Consider the following 19,628-nt stretch of genomic DNA (forward strand, 5'->3'; position numbering starts at 1 on the left):
ATAAACTAGAAAATCTAGAAGAAATGAATAAATTCCTGGACACATACACCCTCCCAAGACTAAACCAGGAAGAAACTGAATCTCTGAATAGACCACTAACAGGCTCTGAAATTGAGGCAATAATTAATGGCTTACCAACTGAAAAAAGTCCGGAACCAGACAGATTTCACAGCCGAATTCTACCAGAGGTACAAAGAGGACCTGGTACCATTCCTTCTGAAACTATACCAATCAACAGAAAAAGAGGGAATCCTCCCTAACTCATTTTATGAGGCCAGCATCATCCTGAAACCAAAACCTGGCACAGACACAACAAAAAAAGAGAATTTTAGACCAATATCTCTGATGAACATCGATGCAAAAATTCTCAATAAAATACTGGCAAACCGAATCCAGCAGCACATCAAAAAGGTTATCCACCACGATCAAGTCAGCTTCATCCCTGGGATGCAAGCCTGGTTCAACATACTCAAATCAATAAACATAATCTATCACATAAACAGAACCATCAGCAAAAACCACATGATTATCTCAACAGATGCAGAAAAGGCCTTTGACAAAATTCAACAGCACTTCATGCTAAAAACTCTCAATAAACTAGGTATTGATGGAACATATCTCAAAATAATAAGAGCTATTTATGACAAACCCACAGCTTAATTACTAATCAAAGCTTCCTGATTTAATGTGAGACACATCATTTTGAATAAAATTAACTGATGAATGGACACATCGGGTAGAATTTGAGCTTCTGTTAAAGCATGCCCTGTGTATGACAATAGCCTAGATGTCTTTGAAATAACAATCACACATTGGAGTTTTCATAGGAGGGAAATAAGCTGGACGCTATCTTACATTTTTTTCTATGAAGTTCAATGCCTACAAGCTTATTCCTGTTAACATTTAAAATAAAAGATAGGTCGGGCACGGTGGCTCACGCCTGTAATCCCAGCACTTTGGAAGGCCGAGGTGGGTGGATCATCTGAGGTCGGAAGTTCGAGACCAGCCTGACCAACATGGAGAAACCCCATCTCTACTAAAAATACAAAATTAGCCGGGCATGGTGGCGCATGCCTGTAATCCCAGCTACTCGGGAGGCTGAGGCAGAAGAATCACTTGAACCCGGGAGGCGGAGATTGCAGCAAGCCGAGATCGCGCCACTACAGTCCAGCCTGGGCAACAAGAGCGAAACTCCATCTCAAAAAATAATAATAATAATAATAATAATAATAATAAAAGGTAAACAAAGTTATTCAATTATCTGCCCTAAATTCACTGAACCTTGTAGCTTTCCTTCTCCACTTTATAGTAAACAGCATTGACACCAAGTAAGAAGCGCATTTCTGTTTGGACATTACTGAGAAAAGTCCCTTAACCTCTTGGGTCTCTCACTCACTCTCTTTTAAAATAAATAGTTTATTTATCTCAAAAGACTGCCTTGAGAAGCCAGCAAATGCTTATAGAAGGTGCCTTGACTGTATGACAGGCAGGTATCTCTGATGATCTCAGATAGTCTAAGAAAAACCAAAGTCAGTACTGAGTAGGTCACTGGAGGCTTGACTTGGTATTAACCCCTGGTGTTTCAAAATGTATATGTCATCGACTGTGATTTTTTAAAGATAAAAGCTTTGAGGCAGCTTTATGGTTTCAGTTTCCTTTCAGGCCCTGTTTTATGCAAGATGTGAAAAAAACAAACAGAAAACAAAAAAAACTAATGGAAAGAGCCCATTTCTGTCCGCAAATTATCCTGCACATGCCTGCCAATTAATATGTGGCCTTCCAGAAATTTTGACCATCACAAGCACAATACGCAGGAAACGCAGAGGTGCAGCAATGCGTTGCTGTGACAGCGAGGTTCTGGATATGGAGAAAGTTGGCCAGCATCTGCCCTTTTCCTCCAGGCACTGCATTCTCCTGGAGGGCCCCAACTTGTTGTCCATCCTTCCTATTTCACTGAACTGTCAGGACTCACAAGGTACGTAACCCTTGGCCTTCATATATCTTTCTGGGGCTCCAGGGGAGTGAGGTCAATGAGGACAAACTCTAAAGAAGAGTAAAACAAGGAGGGCTGGTCATCACAACCTAGAATATAAATGCCCAGAAAACAGAGTAGAATTCAGTTACAAAAAGCTCCCCAGTCTCCTGCTCTTTCCTTTACCTTCCACGGCCAAGCAGCTTCGAGGGAGGCTCCACCAGGCATCAGCCTCTTCCAGGTTTACATCCCTCATGATGATATTGAGTGGTTGTGACTGGCCCACAGTTTCAGTGCATCTACTTTATGCAGGTGTGAAAACTGATCAGTATGAAGCTGTCAGCTATTTTTTTATTGAGCAATTTGGAGGTTAAGAAAAGTGATAGAGGCTGGGCGCAGTGGCTCATGCCTGTAATCCCAGCACTTGGGGAGGCCAAGGTACTCGGGAGGCTGAGGCAGGAGAATCACTTGAACCCGGGAGGTGGAAGTTGCAGTGAGCAGAGATCGCACCACTGCCCTCCAGCCTGGGCAACAAAGCAAGGCTCTGGCTTAAAGAAAGAAGAAAAGGGAAGAGAAGCAGAGGGGAGGGGAGGGCAGGGCAGGGCAGGGCAGGGCAGGGCAGGAAAGGGAAGGAAAGGGAAGGGAAGGGAAGGGAAGGGAAATATTAATAACAAGTGTTGGCAAAGATGTAGAGGAACTGGAACTCTTGTACCTTGCTGGTGAAAATGTAAAATGGTACAGATACTGTGGGAAACAGTACCGCAGTTCCTTAAAAAATTTAACAAATTAAATAACTTAAATAATTAATAACTCATTAAATAAATTACTCTATGATCCAACAATTCCACTTCTAGGTACATGCCCAAAAGAACCGAAAACAGGGACTCAAGCAGATATTTGTACACCCGTGTTTGCAACAGCATTACTCACAAGAGCCAAAACATAGAAGCAACCCGAGTGTCCATCAATGGATGAATGAGTAAACCAAATGTGGCATATACACACTATGGAATATTATTCCGCTTGAAAAAGGAAGGAAATTCTGACAGCTGCTGCAGTGTGAATGAACTTTGGAAACATTACGCTAAGTGAAGCAAGATAGCTATGAAAGGACAAATACTGCATGATTCCACTTACAGTATGTACCTAAAGTAGCCAAATTCATAGAGAAAGAAAGTAGAAAGTTGCCAGGAGCTGGGGAGTTATTGTCTAGTGGGCACAGAGTTTTAGTTTGAGAAGATAAAAAAGTTCTGGAGATGCATGATGGTGATTGTTGCCAAAAAATATGAACGTACTCAATGCCACCAAACTGTACCACTTAACTGAAAAATGATTACAAGAGGAAATTTTTGTTATATATATTTTAAATTAAAAAAGAAAGGTGATCCTTGTCTAGGGCAGTCCCAGTTTATATTTTTGGCCTGGAATACTTAATATTAGCAGCCCCTCTCCTCTTACTTAAGAACTTAAGTGACTATGTCCCAAACTGGACAACAGATAGTATAATCACTCTAAGATTAAATAACTATTCAGTATCATCTCATTAGAATATGGCAGAGGTATGCTTCTTATCCTCAAATCTGTCTGATTCCAGAGCCCATGTTCTTCACCACCACACATCCTGCAGAATTGCTAATGATGCTGCTCGCTGGCCTACATCAGGTTTGCCACTATTTATTGTGTCAACTCTGCTGACTTACATGGAGCACTGAGGTGCTACCTACTTAGTAAGAAACACTGGCCGGGCACGGTGGCTCTCACCTGTAATCCCAACACTTTGGGAGGCTGAGGTGGGTGGATCACCTGAGGTCAGGAGTTCAAGACCAGCATGACCAACATTGCGAAACCCTGTCTCTACTGAAAATACAAAAATTAGCCGGATGTGGTGGTGCATGCCTGTAATTCCAGCTACTTGGGAGGCTGAGGCAGGAGAATCACTTGAACCTGGGAGGCAGAGGTTGCAGTGAGCCAAGATCATGCCATTGCACTCCAGCCTGGGTGACAAGAGCAAAATTCTGTCACAGCAAAACTCCATCAAAAAAAAAAAAAAAAAGAAAAAAGAAACATTGATTCTCTTAATGCTAATCAAAAGAAATGCTTATATATTTTTTAAAAAGGAGAACGGGGATGAGCAAAGAATAGAAACATTACAGACCGATGAACAGAACATCTTCTGGTATAATCCATGGATTTTAGTAATCGAATGGTGCAATAGCATCAGGGCCATGTGATACGCAGTGCCCAAAGCAGGTGGATACAAAACCAACACCAAAACCAGTTACTCCATGACTCAGTTGACACAGGGTGAGTAATGATCAGCAAACACAGACCGGAGTGTCTACTCGAGGCAGGAAGCCAATATCCGCTTAGGAACTTTGTCTTTGACCAAAGAGGTTCCACTGACGCTCTTTCTAAACTCACTGGAGAGCCTGGAGTAATGTTTCTAGTCATGCAGGTTTCTGGGTCACACCAACCTGAGCTGGGATCCCATGCTCCCAGTCACTTCCTCCAACACTTTGTACCAGTGACAAAGTCTCTAATCATCTGAGTCAAAATGCCTCTTTCATAGGGTTACAGTGAGGATTCAGTATTTGTCTGGAGAACATGAAGCATGTTGCTTAGCGTACAGGGTAATATTCTATAAATATTATTACGTAGAAAATAGAGTGCAAGAACCCTTGATTCTCAGATCCTAGTAAGCTTGTTCATTCTCTCCCTCCACCCTGCCCCAAATCCTGTAAACCCAAATAGTCACTAGCAAAGTAAAAGAAAGAATAAATGCATTCAAGAATCCAGATAATCTGGACCTCAAAGAAAGAAGCCTTTGGAGGATCCCAAAATTATCTAGAGAATTGCTTCCCTTTTCCAGTTATTTTGCTCCTCCGTGGTTGTGGTAAAACTTGCAGTCCTATCTCCAAATGTAGCCAATGTTCACCCACTTCTGGAAAAATCAGATGGCCCTGAAAGAGTGGGCTTTGTCCAATTCTTGGGGACATATTGAGACACAGTAATGCAGAGCCAAACTGGAGTATCTCAGTTTCTGAGTGCTTAAGCATTATGTGGCTGGTCCACGATCAATTCAACCCCCCTTTCCCTGTTTCTCCCACCCAATATTCCAATCAACTCTGCTTTGTTGTCCCTTTTTGTATTAGGGACATGATAGGCTAAGTGTATGATCCAGACATTGGAGACAGCCCCTGGGGGAAGGTCTGTTCCTATCTTAAACATTTTTAAGGAACTGTTTACAATGTCTGGCAATACCCTAGCAGGTAGTCTTCATGTACTGGGGGCAAATAAATTATAAATGAGGATCATTTATGTGTCTGCCTCTGTAGTTTTAATTTTTCGCTTTTATTTTTAGTTGACATGTAGTAATTGTATGTATTTATGAAGTGTTGCCTCTGTAGTTTTAAAAAAACAAAACTTAGCTGCTCCCAGGGGGTTTGGCCAAGTGTAGTTTTCAGAGATCACTCCAGCCACACAAGCATCTGGTGACCATGTGGTTCCTGCTGATGAGTGACAAGCAGGCAGACACATGTCATGAGAGGTATATGCATTTGTCAGCATGCAATTACTTAATAGCCTTAAAGGATAAGCGTAGAATTTCTGTCACTCATTATGCCAAATAAACATCACCTGTTTTTGAACCAAAACAGTACTTGAAAGAGTTTATGAGAATGATCTGATAGTTAGTGTATTAGTCCATTTTCATGCTGCTGATAAAGACATACCCCAGACTGAGAAATTTACAAAAGAAAGAGGTTTAATTGGACTTACAGTTCCACGTGGCTGGGGAAGCCTCACAATCATGGCAGAAGGCAAGAAGGAGCAAGTCACATCTTACATGGATGGCAGCAGGCAAAGAGAGAGAACTTGTGCAGGAAAACTCCTCTTTTTAAAACCATCAGATCTCATGACACTTATTCACTATCAAGAGAACAGCATGGGAAAGACTTGCCTCTATGATTGAATTACCTCCCCCCATGTCCATCCCACAACATGTGGGAATTCAAGGTGAGATTTGAGTGGGGACACAGCCAAACCATATCAGTTAGCATATATCTCCTTAACCAAAAATGTAAGAGCAGCCAGTCACAGTGGCTCATGCCTGTAATCCAATGCTTTGGGAGGCCAAGGCAGAAGAATTGCTGGAGCCCAGGAGGTCGAGGCTATCATGAGCTATGATTGCACCTCTGTACTGAAGCCTGGGCAACAGAATAAGACCTTGTCACCAAAAAAAAAAAAAAAAAAAAAAAAAATTAAGGCTTTTTTAGCAGAGTCAAAATGTGAAAGCTATGTACAAACTCCTAAAGGAACTGCCAAACCATAGAAAGAGGCACTAAAACAGGTCAGAGAACACTAAACAAAGTGAAGAAGGGATGGAACAGAGTAGAATGAAATATTGGGGAGGTAATAAAACAGAAGCCCAGGAAATAAGTCTTAACAAGCTGCAATCACCATGGAAAAGCATAACTTGGGAAAAATGTGTGTTGTGCCTGGAAACACTTTCTGAAACGTGGTCACCATCCTCAGACCAAATGTAGCTGTCATCCCACTGATATGAAAATCCCTTTCGTACTCATTGGCACCAACAAGACACAGAGACAGGCTTATGAGCAGACTTTGCTTATACATTTTGAAATCTATGTTGAATCACAAACAATATCTGTTCCTTTCTCTCCATTTCAATCCTGATACTCATTATATATCTCTGGAGCCATAAAGCCAGATTCAAATCCTGCATCCAAACTCAACAGCTGTGTGCCCTTGGATAAGTTGCTTAAAATGGAAATAATAATGGTGCCTGCTTCAGTGAGTTGTTGTTAAAGAGGACACAGTTAACATATGCAAAGTGGTTAGAACAGTGCCTGGCACTATTTTCATTATTATTAATATCTTAGAGAATAAGTTCACTCAGTATGATTACAATTATTAAATAAATAATAAGTTGTATCCATATTTCATTAACAATTATTAAGCTCCCTAGAGCAGAGCACGTTATGTAAAGCACAACTACTTTAATGAAAATGAACATAAGGATAATGATTTAGGAACATTGAGGCTGTTTACTACTTCTTAGGCAAACATAATGTACTTTATGGCATCATTCAAAGACAAGAGCAATAATTTTTCCACTACTTAGAGGTTTGCAAATGCATCATTTCTTCTGCTGAAGGTCTGTTTTCCATCAGCTCCAGAAGCCTTATGTAAATGAAGGTGGATTCTGTCTATGAGATTTAAATAATGTTGTTTTGTATTTTTTTGACCCCAAATGACTTTAAGCTCATGCCTTTGTTTCATTATTTGCTCTTCTCTATATATTTTTTTTCCTGACTTTTTTTCAATTTGGAACACTGTAAATTTAGCCTTAATTATTTGTGGTCCTTCCTCTACCAGCTTCAGATTCCAAGGAGAATGCAGACTGTACATACACTGTCTTGAATTTATTTGTTATCATTCAGAGAATTCCAAATATGGACATTCCTAGGTCTTTTGTGCTATTTCTACTCAAGGAAAAACATTATGTTCCATTTTTCTTAATACCTTTCTTGAGCTTCTAAATTGTATCATACAAAAAATATCTAGGGTTCCTTGTTCCTTAGTAAGTGAAATTTGGTTTTCTTCCAAAACCAGAATACTTTTTTTAAATTAAAATCTGTACCAATTTTATCCTGTGTGGAAAAGAAAATAAGCAATGGTAATAAATATGGAACTCATTCAAAGTTAAAACAATCCCCGTCTAGCTTCCCACTTTCACCTTCTAAATCAATGGTGAGTTCATTTTTCAATTATCTTGGACAAAACAACAATAATCATAACTAGTAGTAGTCCTTGCTATAAACGTCTTTACATATCAATAGCTCATAGGCATATTTTATTTTATTTTAAGCTATCTCCTACTGGAAAGAAAACATATTTATTTAGCTGGCATATTTTTTAATTGAGTTATTTGAAAATCTGGACATTTTATATGAAAATCTGGATTTTCAGCTTCTTTTGAAAAATTAAAAATTCCAGTATTTGTGGGTCCACATTCTCAACATGGCGAGTGGGTTCACATTCTCAACATGGCAAGCAGCTATCTAGAGCTTAACAGCTGCTCCCATTAAAAGCAGTATGAGTTTCCAATGCCATTCAATATGCGGGGTGAAGGGCAGCAGGTACCCACTTCCCTCACTGATATTATTGCCTAGTTCCTGGAGAGATCTGAGATTGCAACCTCTGTTCTCCACCTTGAAGTGTTTTTCCTAGTTTCCCAAGAATGAAGTGATATAGTTTGGCTGTGTCCCCACAAATCTCACTTTGAATTGTAATTATCCCTACATGTTAAGGGCAGGGTCAGGTGGAGATAATTGAATCATGGGAGCAGTTTCCCCCATTCTGTTCTCAAAGTCTCACAAGATCTGATGGTTTTATACATACGAGTTCCCCTGCACAAGTTCTCTTGCCTGCCGCCATGTAAGACATGACTTTGCTCCTCCTTTGCCTTCTGCCATGATAGTGAGGCCTCCCCAGCCATGAGGAACTGTGAATCCATTAAACCTCTTTGCTTTATAAATTACCCAGTCTTGGGTATGTCTTTATTAGCAGCATGAGAACAGACTAATACATGAAGCACTGTCACAATTCCAACATTTCAAATGCACATACTTTGATCCAACAATTCTACTGAAAAAACTATGAAAGGTCATACAAATATATATGGATGTCCACTACAATATTTCTTCCAACAGGAAAAAAAATAAATCAACATAAATATCAATAGGAACTGGTTGAATAAGTGATGGTGAATCCATGCAAGAGAATACTAGAGAGTTCCCTAAAGCAAAAAAGTAAATCTAAGCATATTAAAATGGAAATATGTCCAAAATATATTAAGTGGGAAAAAAGCAAAGTACAGAACAGTACATAGTATGCGATCCAATCTGTAGGGAAAATGAATTTCAACATTTTAGAAGAAAACATAAGCAACATTTTTTTTTTTAGATGAAGTCTTGCTCTGTCACCCAGGCTAGAGTGCAGTGGCGCGATCTTGGCTCACTGCAAACTCTGCCTCCCAGATTCAAGCGATTCTCCTGCCTCAGCCTCCTGAGTAGCTGGAATTACAGGTAAGTGCCATCACGCCCAGCTAATTTTTGCATTTTTAGTAGAGACCGGGTTTCACCATGTTGGTCAGGCTGGTCTCAAACTCTGGACCTCGTGAGCCACCCACCTCAGCCTCCCAAAGTGCTGGGATTACAGGCGTGAGCCACCACACCCTGCAACATAAGCAACTTTTAAAAACTACATTACTTTTATACTTTTAAAAGAAGAAAGTGGAAGGGCGCAGTGGCTCAAATCTTTAATTCCAGCACTTTAGGAGGCCTAGGCAGGTGGATCACCTGAGGTCAGGAGTTCGAGACCAGACAGACCAACATGGTGAAACCCCGTCTCCACTAAAAATACAAAATTTACCAGGTAGTTAATTAAAAATTAGCCGGGTGTGGTGGCGCATGCCTGTAATCCTAGTTACTCTGGAGGCTGAGGCAGGAGAATCACTTGAAACCAGGAGACGGAGGTTGCAGTGAGCTGAGATCACACCATTGCACTCCAGCCTGGGCAACAAGAGTGAAAAACTCCATCTCAAAATAAAAAAAATTTAAAAATTTAAAAAATAAAAAAGAAGAAGAAGAAGGACCACTATGAAAAGGTTTATTTCAAATCATTTCATGCATAATTATCATCACGTCTTCATGTTATTTATTTGACTGCCTGTCTTGGAAACAGAGTTCCTGTTCCTCTACAGTCGAGCCTGATTTTATTTCTTAGGCAAGAGGAAGAGGTTATTCCAAGATGGCTGAATAGGAACAGCTCCAGTCTGCAGCTCACGGCGAGATCAACGCAGAAGACGGGTGATTTCTGCATTTCCAACTGAGGTACCTGGCGTATCTCATTGGGACTGGTTAGACAGTTGGTGCAGCCCACAGAGGGCAAGCTGAAGCAGGGTGGGGCGTTGCCTCACAGAGAAAAGCAAGGGGTCAGGGAATTCCCTCTCTTAGCCAAGGGAAGCTGTGAGGGATCGTGCTGTGAGTAACGGTGCACTCCAGCCTAGATACTATGCTTTTAACATGGACTACGCAACCTGCAGACCAGGAGATTCTCTTGGGTGCCTATGCCACCAGGGCCCTGGGTTTCAAGCATAAAACGAGGTGGCCATTTTGGCAGACACCGAGCTAGCTACAAGAGTTTTTTTTTCATACCCCAGTGGCAGTGGAACACCAGCGACACAGAACCATTTACTCCCCTGGAAAGGGGCCGAAGCCAAGAAACCAAAGGGGCTGGCTCAGCGGATCCCACTCCATGGAGCCCAGCAAGCTAAGATCCACTGGCTTGAAATTCTCGCTGCCAGCACAGCAGTCTGAAGTTGACCTGGGATGCTCAAGCTTGGTTGGGGGAGGGGCATCCGCCATTACTGAGGCTTGGGCAGGCAGTTTTTCCCCTCACAGTGTACACAAAGCCGCTGGGAAGTTTGAACTGGGTGGAGCCACTGCAGTTCAGCAAAGCCACTATAGCAAGACTGCCTCTCTAGATTCCTCCTCTCCGGTCAGGGCATATCTGAAAGAAAGGCAGCAGCCCCAGTCAGGGGCTTATAGATAAAACTCCCATCTCCCTGGGACAGAGCACCTGGGGGAAGGGGTGGCTGTGGGCACAGCTTCAGCAGACTTAAATGTTCCTGCCTGCCGGCTCTGAAGAGAGCAGTGGATCTCCCAGGATGGCCCTCAAGCTCTGCTAAGGGACAGACTGCCTCCTCAAGTGGGTCCCTGACCCCTATGCCTCCTGACCAGGAGACACCTCCCAGCAGGGGTCAACAGATACCTCATACAGGAGAGCTCCTGCTGGTATCTAGTGGGTGCTCCTCTGGGACGAAACTTCCAGAGGAAGGAACAGGCAGCAATCTTTGCTGTTCTACAGCCTCCGCTGGTGATACCCAGGCAAACAGGGTCTGGAGTGGACCTCCAGCAAACTCCAGCAGACCTGCAGCAGAGAGGCCTGACTATTAGAAGGAAAACTAACAAACAGAAAGGAATAGCATCAACATGAACAAAAAGAGCATCCACACAGAAACCCCATCCACAGGTCACCAATATCAAAGACCAAAGGTAGATAAATCCCCAAAGATGAGGAAAACCAGTGCAAAAAGGCTGGAAAGTCCAAAAACCAGAATGCCTCTTCTTCTCCAAAGGATCACAACTCTTTACCAGCAGGGAACGAAACTGGACAGAGAATGAGTTTGACAAATTGACAGACGTAGACCTCAGAAAGTGGGTAATAACAAACTTCTCCGCCCTAAAGGAGCATGTTCTAACCCAATGCAAGGAAACTAAGAACCTTGAAAACAGGTTAGAGGAATTGCTAACTACAGTAACCAGTTTAGAGAAGAACATAAATGACCTAATGGAGCTGAAAAATACAGCAGGAGAACTTCATGAAGCATTCACAAGTATCAATAGCCAAATCGATCAAGTGGAAGAAAGGATATCAGAGATTGAAGATCAACTTAATGAAATAAAGCATGAAGACAAGATTAGAGAAAAAAGAATGAAAAGGAGTAAAGAAAACCTCCAAGAAATATGGGACTATGTGAAAAGACCAAATCTACGTTTGATTGGTATACCTGAAAGTGATGGGGAGAGTGGAACCAAGTTGGAAAACACTCTTCAGGATATTATCCACAAGAACTTCTCCAACTTAGCAAGACAGGCCAACATTCAAATTCAGGAAATACAGAGAACACCACAAAGCTACTCCTCGAGAAGAGCAACTCCAAGACAAATAATTATAAGATTCACCAAGGTTGAAATGAAGGAAAAGATGTTAAGGGCAGCCAGAGAGAAAGGTCGGGTTACCCACAAAGGGAAGACCATCAGACTAACAGCGGATCTCTCTGCAGAAACCCCACAAGCCAGAAGAGAGTGGGGGCCAATATTCAACATTCTTGAAGAAAACAATTTTCAACCCAGAATTTCATATCCAGCCAAAATTAGCTTCATAAGTGAAAGAGAAATACAACCCTGTACAGACAAGCAAATACTGAGAGATTTTGTCATCACCAGGCCTGCCTTACAAGAGCTCCTGAAGGAAGCACTAAATATGAAAGGAAAAACCGGTACCAGCCACTGCAAAAAACATACCAAATTGTAAAGACCATCGACACTATGAAGAAACTGCATCAACTAACGGGAAAAATAACCAGCTAGCATCATAATGACAGGATCAAATTCACACAAAGCAATATTAACCTTAAATGTAAATAGGCTAAATGCCCCAATTAAAAGACACAGACTGGCAAATGGATAAAGAGTCAAGACCCATCAGTGTGCTATATTCAAGAGACCCATCTTACATGCAAAGACACATATAGGCTCAAAATAAAGGGTTGGAGGAATATTTACCAAGCAAATGGAAAGCAAAAAAAGCAGGGATTGCAATCCTCATCTCTGATAAAATGGACTTTAAGCCAAAAAAGATCAAAAAAGACAAAGAAGGGCATTACATAATGGTAAAGGATCAACACAACAAAAAGAGGTAACTATCCTAAATATATGTGTACCCAATACAGGAGCACCCAGATTCATAAAGCAAGTTCCTAGAAACATACAAAGAGACTTAGATTCCCACACAATAATAGTGGGAGACTTTAACACCCCACTGTCAATATTAGACAGATCAACGAGACAGAAAATTAACAAGGATATACAGGAGTTAAACTCAGCTCTGGAGCAAGCAGACCCAATAGACATGTACAGAACTCTCCAACCCAAATCAACAGAATATACATTCTTCTCAGCACCACATCACACTTATTCTAAAATTGACCACATAATTGGAAGTAAAACACTCCTCAGCAAATGCAAAAGAACAGAAATCATAACAGTCTCTCAGACCACAGTGCAATCAAATTAGAACTCAGGATTAAGAAACTCACTGAAAACCACAAAACTACATGGAAACTGAACAACCTGTTGTTTAATGACTACTGGGTAAATAACAAAATTAAGGCAGAGATAAATAAGTTCTCTGAAACCAATGAAAACAAAGACACAACGTACCAGAATCTCTGGCACTCAGCTAAAGCAGTGTTTAGAGGGAAATTTATAGCACTAAGTGTGCATAGGAGAAAGCAGGAAAGACCTAAAATTGACACCCTAACATCACAATTAAAAGAACTAGAGAAGCAAGAGCAAACAAATTCAAAAGCTAGCAGAGGACAAGAAATAACTAAGATCAGAGCAGAATTGAAGGAGGTAGAGACACGAAAAACCGTTCAAAAAAAAAATCAATGATTCCAGGAGCTGGCTTTTTGAAAAGATTAACAAAATAGAGAGACAACTAGCAAGACTAATGAAGAAAAGAGAGAATAATCAAACAGATGCAATAAAAAATGATAAAGGTGAGATCACCACCGATCCCACAGAAATACAAACTACCCGTCAGAGAATACTATAAACACCTCTATGCAAATAAACTAGAAAATCTGGAAGAAATGGATAAATTCCCAGACACATACACCCTACTAAGACTAAACCAGGAGGAATTTGAATCCCTGAATAGACCAATAACAAGTTCTGAAATTGAGGCAGTAATTAATAGCCTACCAACCAAAAAAAGCCCAGGACCAGACGGATTCACAGCCAAATTCTACCAGAGGTACAAAGAGGAGCTGGTACCATTCCTTCTGAAACTATTCGAAACCACAGAAAAAGAGGGACTCTGCCCTAACTCATTTTATGAGGCCAGCCTCATCCTGATACCAAAACCTGGCAGAGACACAACAAAAAAAGAAAATTTCAGGCCAATCTCCCTGATGAACATCGATGTGAAAATCCTCAATAAAATACTGGCAAACTGAATCCAGCAGCACATCAAAAAGCTTATCCACCACAATCAAGTCAGCTTCATCCCTGGGATGCAAGGCTGGTTCGACATATGCAAATCAATAAACGTAATCCCTCACATAAACAGAACCAATGACAAAAACCACATGATTATCTCAATAGAAGCAGAAAAGGCCTTCAACAAAATTCAACAGCCCTTCATGCTAAAAACTCTCAATAAACTAGGTATTGATGGAATGTATCTCAAAATAATTGATGGAACGTATCTCAAAAGAGCTGTTTATGACAAACCCACAGCCAGTATCACACTGAATGGGCAAAAGCTGGGAGCATTCCCTTTGAAAACTGGCACAAGACAAGGATGCCCTCTCTCACCACTCCTATTCAACATAGTATTGGAAGTTCTGGCCAGGGCAATCAGGCAAGAGAAAGGAATAAAGGTATTCAAATAGGAAGAGAGGAAGTCAAATTGTCTCTGTTTGCAGATGACATAATGGTATATTTAGAAAACCCCATTGTCTCAGCCCAAAATCTCCTTAAGCTGATAAGCAACTTCAGCAAAGTCTCAGGATACAAAATCATGTGCAAAAATCACAAGCATTCCTGTACATCAATAATAGGCAAACAGAGAGCCACATCATAAATGAACTCCCATTCACAATTGCTACAAAGAGAATTAAATACCTAGGAATACAACTTACAAGGGATGTGAAAGACCACTTCAAGGAGAACTACAAACCACTGCTCAAGGAAATAAGAGAGGACACAAACAAACGGAAAAACATTCCATGCTCATGGATAGGAAAAATCAATATCATGAAAATGGCCATACTGCCCAAAGTAATTTATAGATTCAATGCTATCCCCATCAAGCTACCACTGACTTTCTTCACAGAATTAGAAAAAACTACTTTAAATTTCATATGGAACCAAATAAGAGCCCGTATAGCCAAGACAATCCTAGGCAAAAAGAACAAAGCTGGAGACATCATGCTATGCTACCTGACTTCAAACTATATTACAAGGCTACAGTAACCAAAACAACACAGTACTAGTACCAAAGCAGATATGCAGACCAATAGAACAGAACAGAGGCCTCAGAAGTAATGCCACACATCTACAACCATCTGATCTTTGACAAACTTGACAAAAACAAGCAATGGGGAAAGGATCTGCTATTTAATAAATGGTGTTGGGAAAACTGGCTAACCATATGCAGAAAACTGAAACTGGACCCCTTCCTTATACCTTACACAAAAATTAACTCAAGATGGATTAAAGACTTAAACATAAGACCTAAAACCATAAAAACCCTAGGAGAAAACTTAGGCAATACCATTCAGGACATAGGCATGGGCAAAGACTTCATGAATAAAACACCAAAAACAATGGCAACAAAAGCCAAAATTGACAAATGGGATTAAACTAAAGAGCTTCTGCACAGCAAAAGAAACTATTACCAGAGTGAACAGGCAACCTACAGAATGAGAGAAAATTTTTGCAATCTATCTATCTGACAAAGGGCTAATATCCAGAATCTACAAGGAACTTAAATAAATTTATGAGAAAGAAAACAACCCCATCAAAAAGTGGGCAAAGGATATGAACAGACACTTCTCAAAAGAAGACATTTATGCGGCCAAAAAAACATATGAAAAAAAGCTCATCATCACTGGTCATTAGAGAAATGCAAATCAAAACTACAGTGAGATACCATCTCATGCCAGTTAGAATGGCGATCACTAAAAAGTCAGGAAACAACAGATGCTGGAGAGATGTGGAGAAATAGGAACACTTTTACACTGTTGGTGGGAGTGTAAATTAGTTCAACCATTGTGGAAGACAGTGTGGCGATTCCTCAAGGATCTAGAACCAGAAATACCATTTGACCCAGCAATCCCATTACTAGCTATATACCCAAAGGATTATAAATCATTCTACTATAAAGACACATGCACATGTATGTTTATTGCAACACTGTTCACAAAAGCAAAGATTTGGAACCAACTCAAATGCCCATCAATGATAGACTGCATAAAGAAAATGTGGCACATATACACCATGGAATACTATGTAGCCATAAAAAAGAACAAGTTCATGTCCTTTGCAGGGACGTGGATGAAGCTGAAAACCATCATTCTCAGCAAACTAACACAGGAACAGAAAACCAAACACCACATGTTCTCACTCATAAGTGGGAGCTGAAAAATGAGAACACAGGGACACAGGGAGGGGAACATCACACACCTGGGCCTGTCAGGGGGTGGGGGCCTAGGGGAGGGATAGCATTAGGAGAAATACCTAATGTAGACGACAGGTTGATGGGTGAGCAAACCACCATGGCACGTGTATACCTATGTAACCTGCACATTCTGCAGATGTATCCCAGAACTTAAAGTATAATTTTAAAAAAAGATGGAGAAGAGGGAGAAGGGGAAGAAGAAGGAGAAGAAGAGGAAGAAGAAGAAAAGAAGGAGGGGGAGGAGGAGGAGGAAGCTTCTGGAGGACCCATCACACCAAGCCCAAGGACCAGCACAAAAAAGACACAATGGGCCACTTTAGAAGCTGTGCTTTTCAAGAGGGCTTTGTTGTTCATGTTCCTCTGCTGTCTTCTGAAAAGTAAAGATAAGTGGGAAGAAAGGTAGGAGCTCCTCCAGGGAGAGCTGCCAAATTCAGCTCCAAATACTTTTCCAGCCCCTCTCACATTTGCATGGGGCCCTGGTGAGAGAGAGAGAAAGAGAGAGAGAGAGAGACTATACATTATTTCCATATTGCTGTTACTGTTTTGGGCAGAGTCAGGGAAGAAGAGGAAGAAAACAGAAGAAATGACTCTGTTTTCACCAGCAGAAACCTTAACTGGTTAATATAATACAGGAGTGTAAGAATTTGTTCTTTCCACTAAAGAGAAAACAAGGCCACGCATTCCCAATTATATGCTCAGAAAGGGCAGCCAGGGAGTGCAGTTCTTGGCAGCAGCAGGATTTATGACTTGCCTTCAGCATTGCCCATCACAGAGGGGATTTTGCTGGGGACATGGGCAGCCAGAGGTAGTGGGTGCTCGGTCACTAGTGGGATGCTACACAGCAGCCACTGAAGGAGTCCCAGTCCACCCTTCCCCAGGCCTCAAGAGCAGAGGCAACTGCCGGCCCTTCCCCCATCCTGTGATCCACATCTCCAACCCCTCCAAAGCATCCAACTCACATCAGAATAAAAGGACCGGGACACATGGCACTTCTAAAAGTTATCACCTCCTGCTAAAATATGTTTTTTTGGGAAAAAAAAAAGTTACCAATTACCAAAAATAAAGAAACCTCGATAAGGAAAAGACAAGCTCCACAGCACCTCCACCCACCCCCCGCCACCAATATACACACTAAATCCAACTATAAGTTTCCCTACCCTGCTCAATTCCTCTACACAAAGAAGCATGGAGTGTATATTTAATACAGGTTTCTCCTCAGAGGTAGCTGATGAACACAGAAGTCAGAAAACCTAACTCAAACATGACTTTCCAAAGAAAGGAGAAAAAAAGTATGATTGTCTTTGCTGTTTTTTTCTTAACTTACAGAGTTCTCTCCTTTTTAATATTCTAGTGTTCTTAAATCAATCACTTTGGATTTAGAGTTATTGTGAGGGTTCAAGGCTTATCACAAGAAGTATCTCAAATATATAGTGGAACCACTGCTGTCTGATCAGTATGCATAATTTAAGGACCTTTAAACAGGAAAAAAAAACTAATTCAGGCTTCACTAATTCAAAATTAGTGATAATGCAAAGTACCCTTCAAACTTCAGTCTGAATCAAGTAAGCGTGGCTTACTAAACAACTGGAAAGATTAGAGATGGACGGTTTAAGCCATTTAAGATGACAAACTATCTTCACACTCTTCAACAGCATTGCCTTGCGTGTAATTTGTGCCATTAAGGTAGGAATTAGAAATGAGCCTTATCTCTATATCAAGCAGGTCAATCAAGACTAGCTATAATTAGCAACCAGTGATAATATATGCTGCTAAAATACCTGCCCTTCATTTCAAACATTTCATCCTTCATTCTTTTTGTTATTTCAAGGGGATCTTCTCAGGAATTACTATTTTTTACTATATAGCATCATCCGCGCACAGCAAGACATCAAAAGGTGCTCACCTCTGAGTCTTTGGCCTGCTGATTACGAATGACTATCAAATTGTACAGGGTTCTGTCGTCGTCTGCCTCTGTGTGGGACACATCATGGGGCATACTCCATAAATTCTTCTCATCATCCCTCACCAGAGTTGCTCCAAATGAGGAATATGGATTGTTATCACTGTTGTATAAAAAAAGGAAAGATTGGGGTTTTATAATATATATAAAATGTTATATGTCATATGCATGCAACATACAATATCAATTAAAACTTATACTATGTAATATATAAATATGTTGTCAAAAAGGTCTGAATTGTCTTTAATAATTAAGCATAACACAACAGAGCAGTAAAACCAAACCAAAAATATAAATAAATCACTTTAAAAAGAACAGAGAACAGATGTACCTGAGCAAAGGTAATTACTACAGTTAAATATGAAATTCAGCACCGAGTACCCCAGAAGCTAAGACAACAAAGGAAATTCAATTCTTCTTTTTTTTTTTTTTGAGACAGAGTCTCGCTTCATCACCCAGCATCACCCAGGCTGGAGTGCAGTGGCACGACCTCAGCTCACTACAGCCTCCACCTCTCAGGTTCAAGTGATTCTCCTGCCTCAGCCTACCGAGTAGCTGGGATTACAGGCGCCTGCCACCACGCCCGGCTAATTCTTGTATTTTTCATAAAGACAGGGTTTTGGCATGTTGGTCAGGCTGGTCTTGAACTCTTGGCCTCAAGTGATCTGTCCACCTCGGCCTCCCGAAGTGCTGGGATTATAGGTGGGAGCCACCGCGCCCAGCCAGGAATAGAATTCTTGTGTGATTAAAAGAAGAAAACGATTAACATGAAGGGATGAATGTTTGACCGGCTCTGAGTTCAAGGAAGCATAGTAAACTTGGAGTACAATGATATATAATAGCTATCAAATTCCTTATGCCAGGAAAATTAAGTAGTAAACATGCGTACCCAAAGACTTTCAATAAACAAGGCAGAATGTTGAGTGAGAATTTCAGTAGTCCCGTTCTGTACATTTGTTTTATGATTTATGCCTTATAAGGTGGTACCTGGGTGTGGACTTACAGAGAAGATTAGTGACAGAGCATCACATCTGGGGCATGCCTGCACACAGCCCCAGTTAACTTCTGTAACCCCCAGTTGACTTCTGTGGGAAGGACAGGTAGGGTCACACAGAAGCTATTCACTTCACCTAGTAATATATATAAAGCACTGACTACATGCTAATCACAGGGCTCAATAAAATTGTGAGCAAAACAGACATCATCCCTGTCCTTGGACCTCACTAGAGTCTAGCATGGGAAACACATTAATGAATGACCACATGACTATAAAATAAAAATTGTGATAAGTGCCATTAAGTGGGAGCTCAGGAGGCCATGAGAACATATGCAAGCTGCTAAGAGAAAATCCTCATGAAGGCAGGCATCAGGTAGGCGTCATGAAGAAGAGATGCTGGAGCTTTAAGTGGAAAAACAAGAACAGAGTTGCAGGCAGAGGAAACAGCATCTTCAAAGGCCTGGGGTGGAAGGAAACAGGAAATGTTAAGATGTCAATATGGGATGCTCAGAAGTTGGCACTAAGGAAATTTTGCAACAGGAAGCAAAGTGCCAGTCCCCAGACTGGGGTTCAGCAGCAGG

The 19,628-nt window shown here is 41.0% G+C and overlaps 1 protein-coding gene across 4 annotated transcripts in view; it reads right to left on the reverse strand.

The window, feature by feature from the left end:
• The window catches only part of MREG (melanoregulin), an 88,153-nt gene that overhangs the window by 35,747 nt on the left and 32,778 nt on the right, over window positions 1–19,628 (reverse strand). For all 4 annotated transcript variants that reach the window (XR_001716434.4, XM_054679333.2, XM_054679334.2 and 1 more), the window contains exon 2: window positions 17,994–18,153. Coding sequence is in view for 3 of the 4 variants with exons in the window: in XM_054679333.2 (XP_054535308.1) it covers window positions 17,994–18,153 (160 nt within the window). In the remaining variant the exon portion in view is untranslated. The remainder of the gene's footprint in view (window positions 1–17,993; window positions 18,154–19,628) is intronic.

This window comes from Pan troglodytes, chromosome 13 (assembly GCF_028858775.2).
Source record: "Pan troglodytes isolate AG18354 chromosome 13, NHGRI_mPanTro3-v2.0_pri, whole genome shotgun sequence".
Lineage (NCBI taxonomy): Eukaryota > Metazoa > Chordata > Mammalia > Primates > Hominidae > Pan > Pan troglodytes.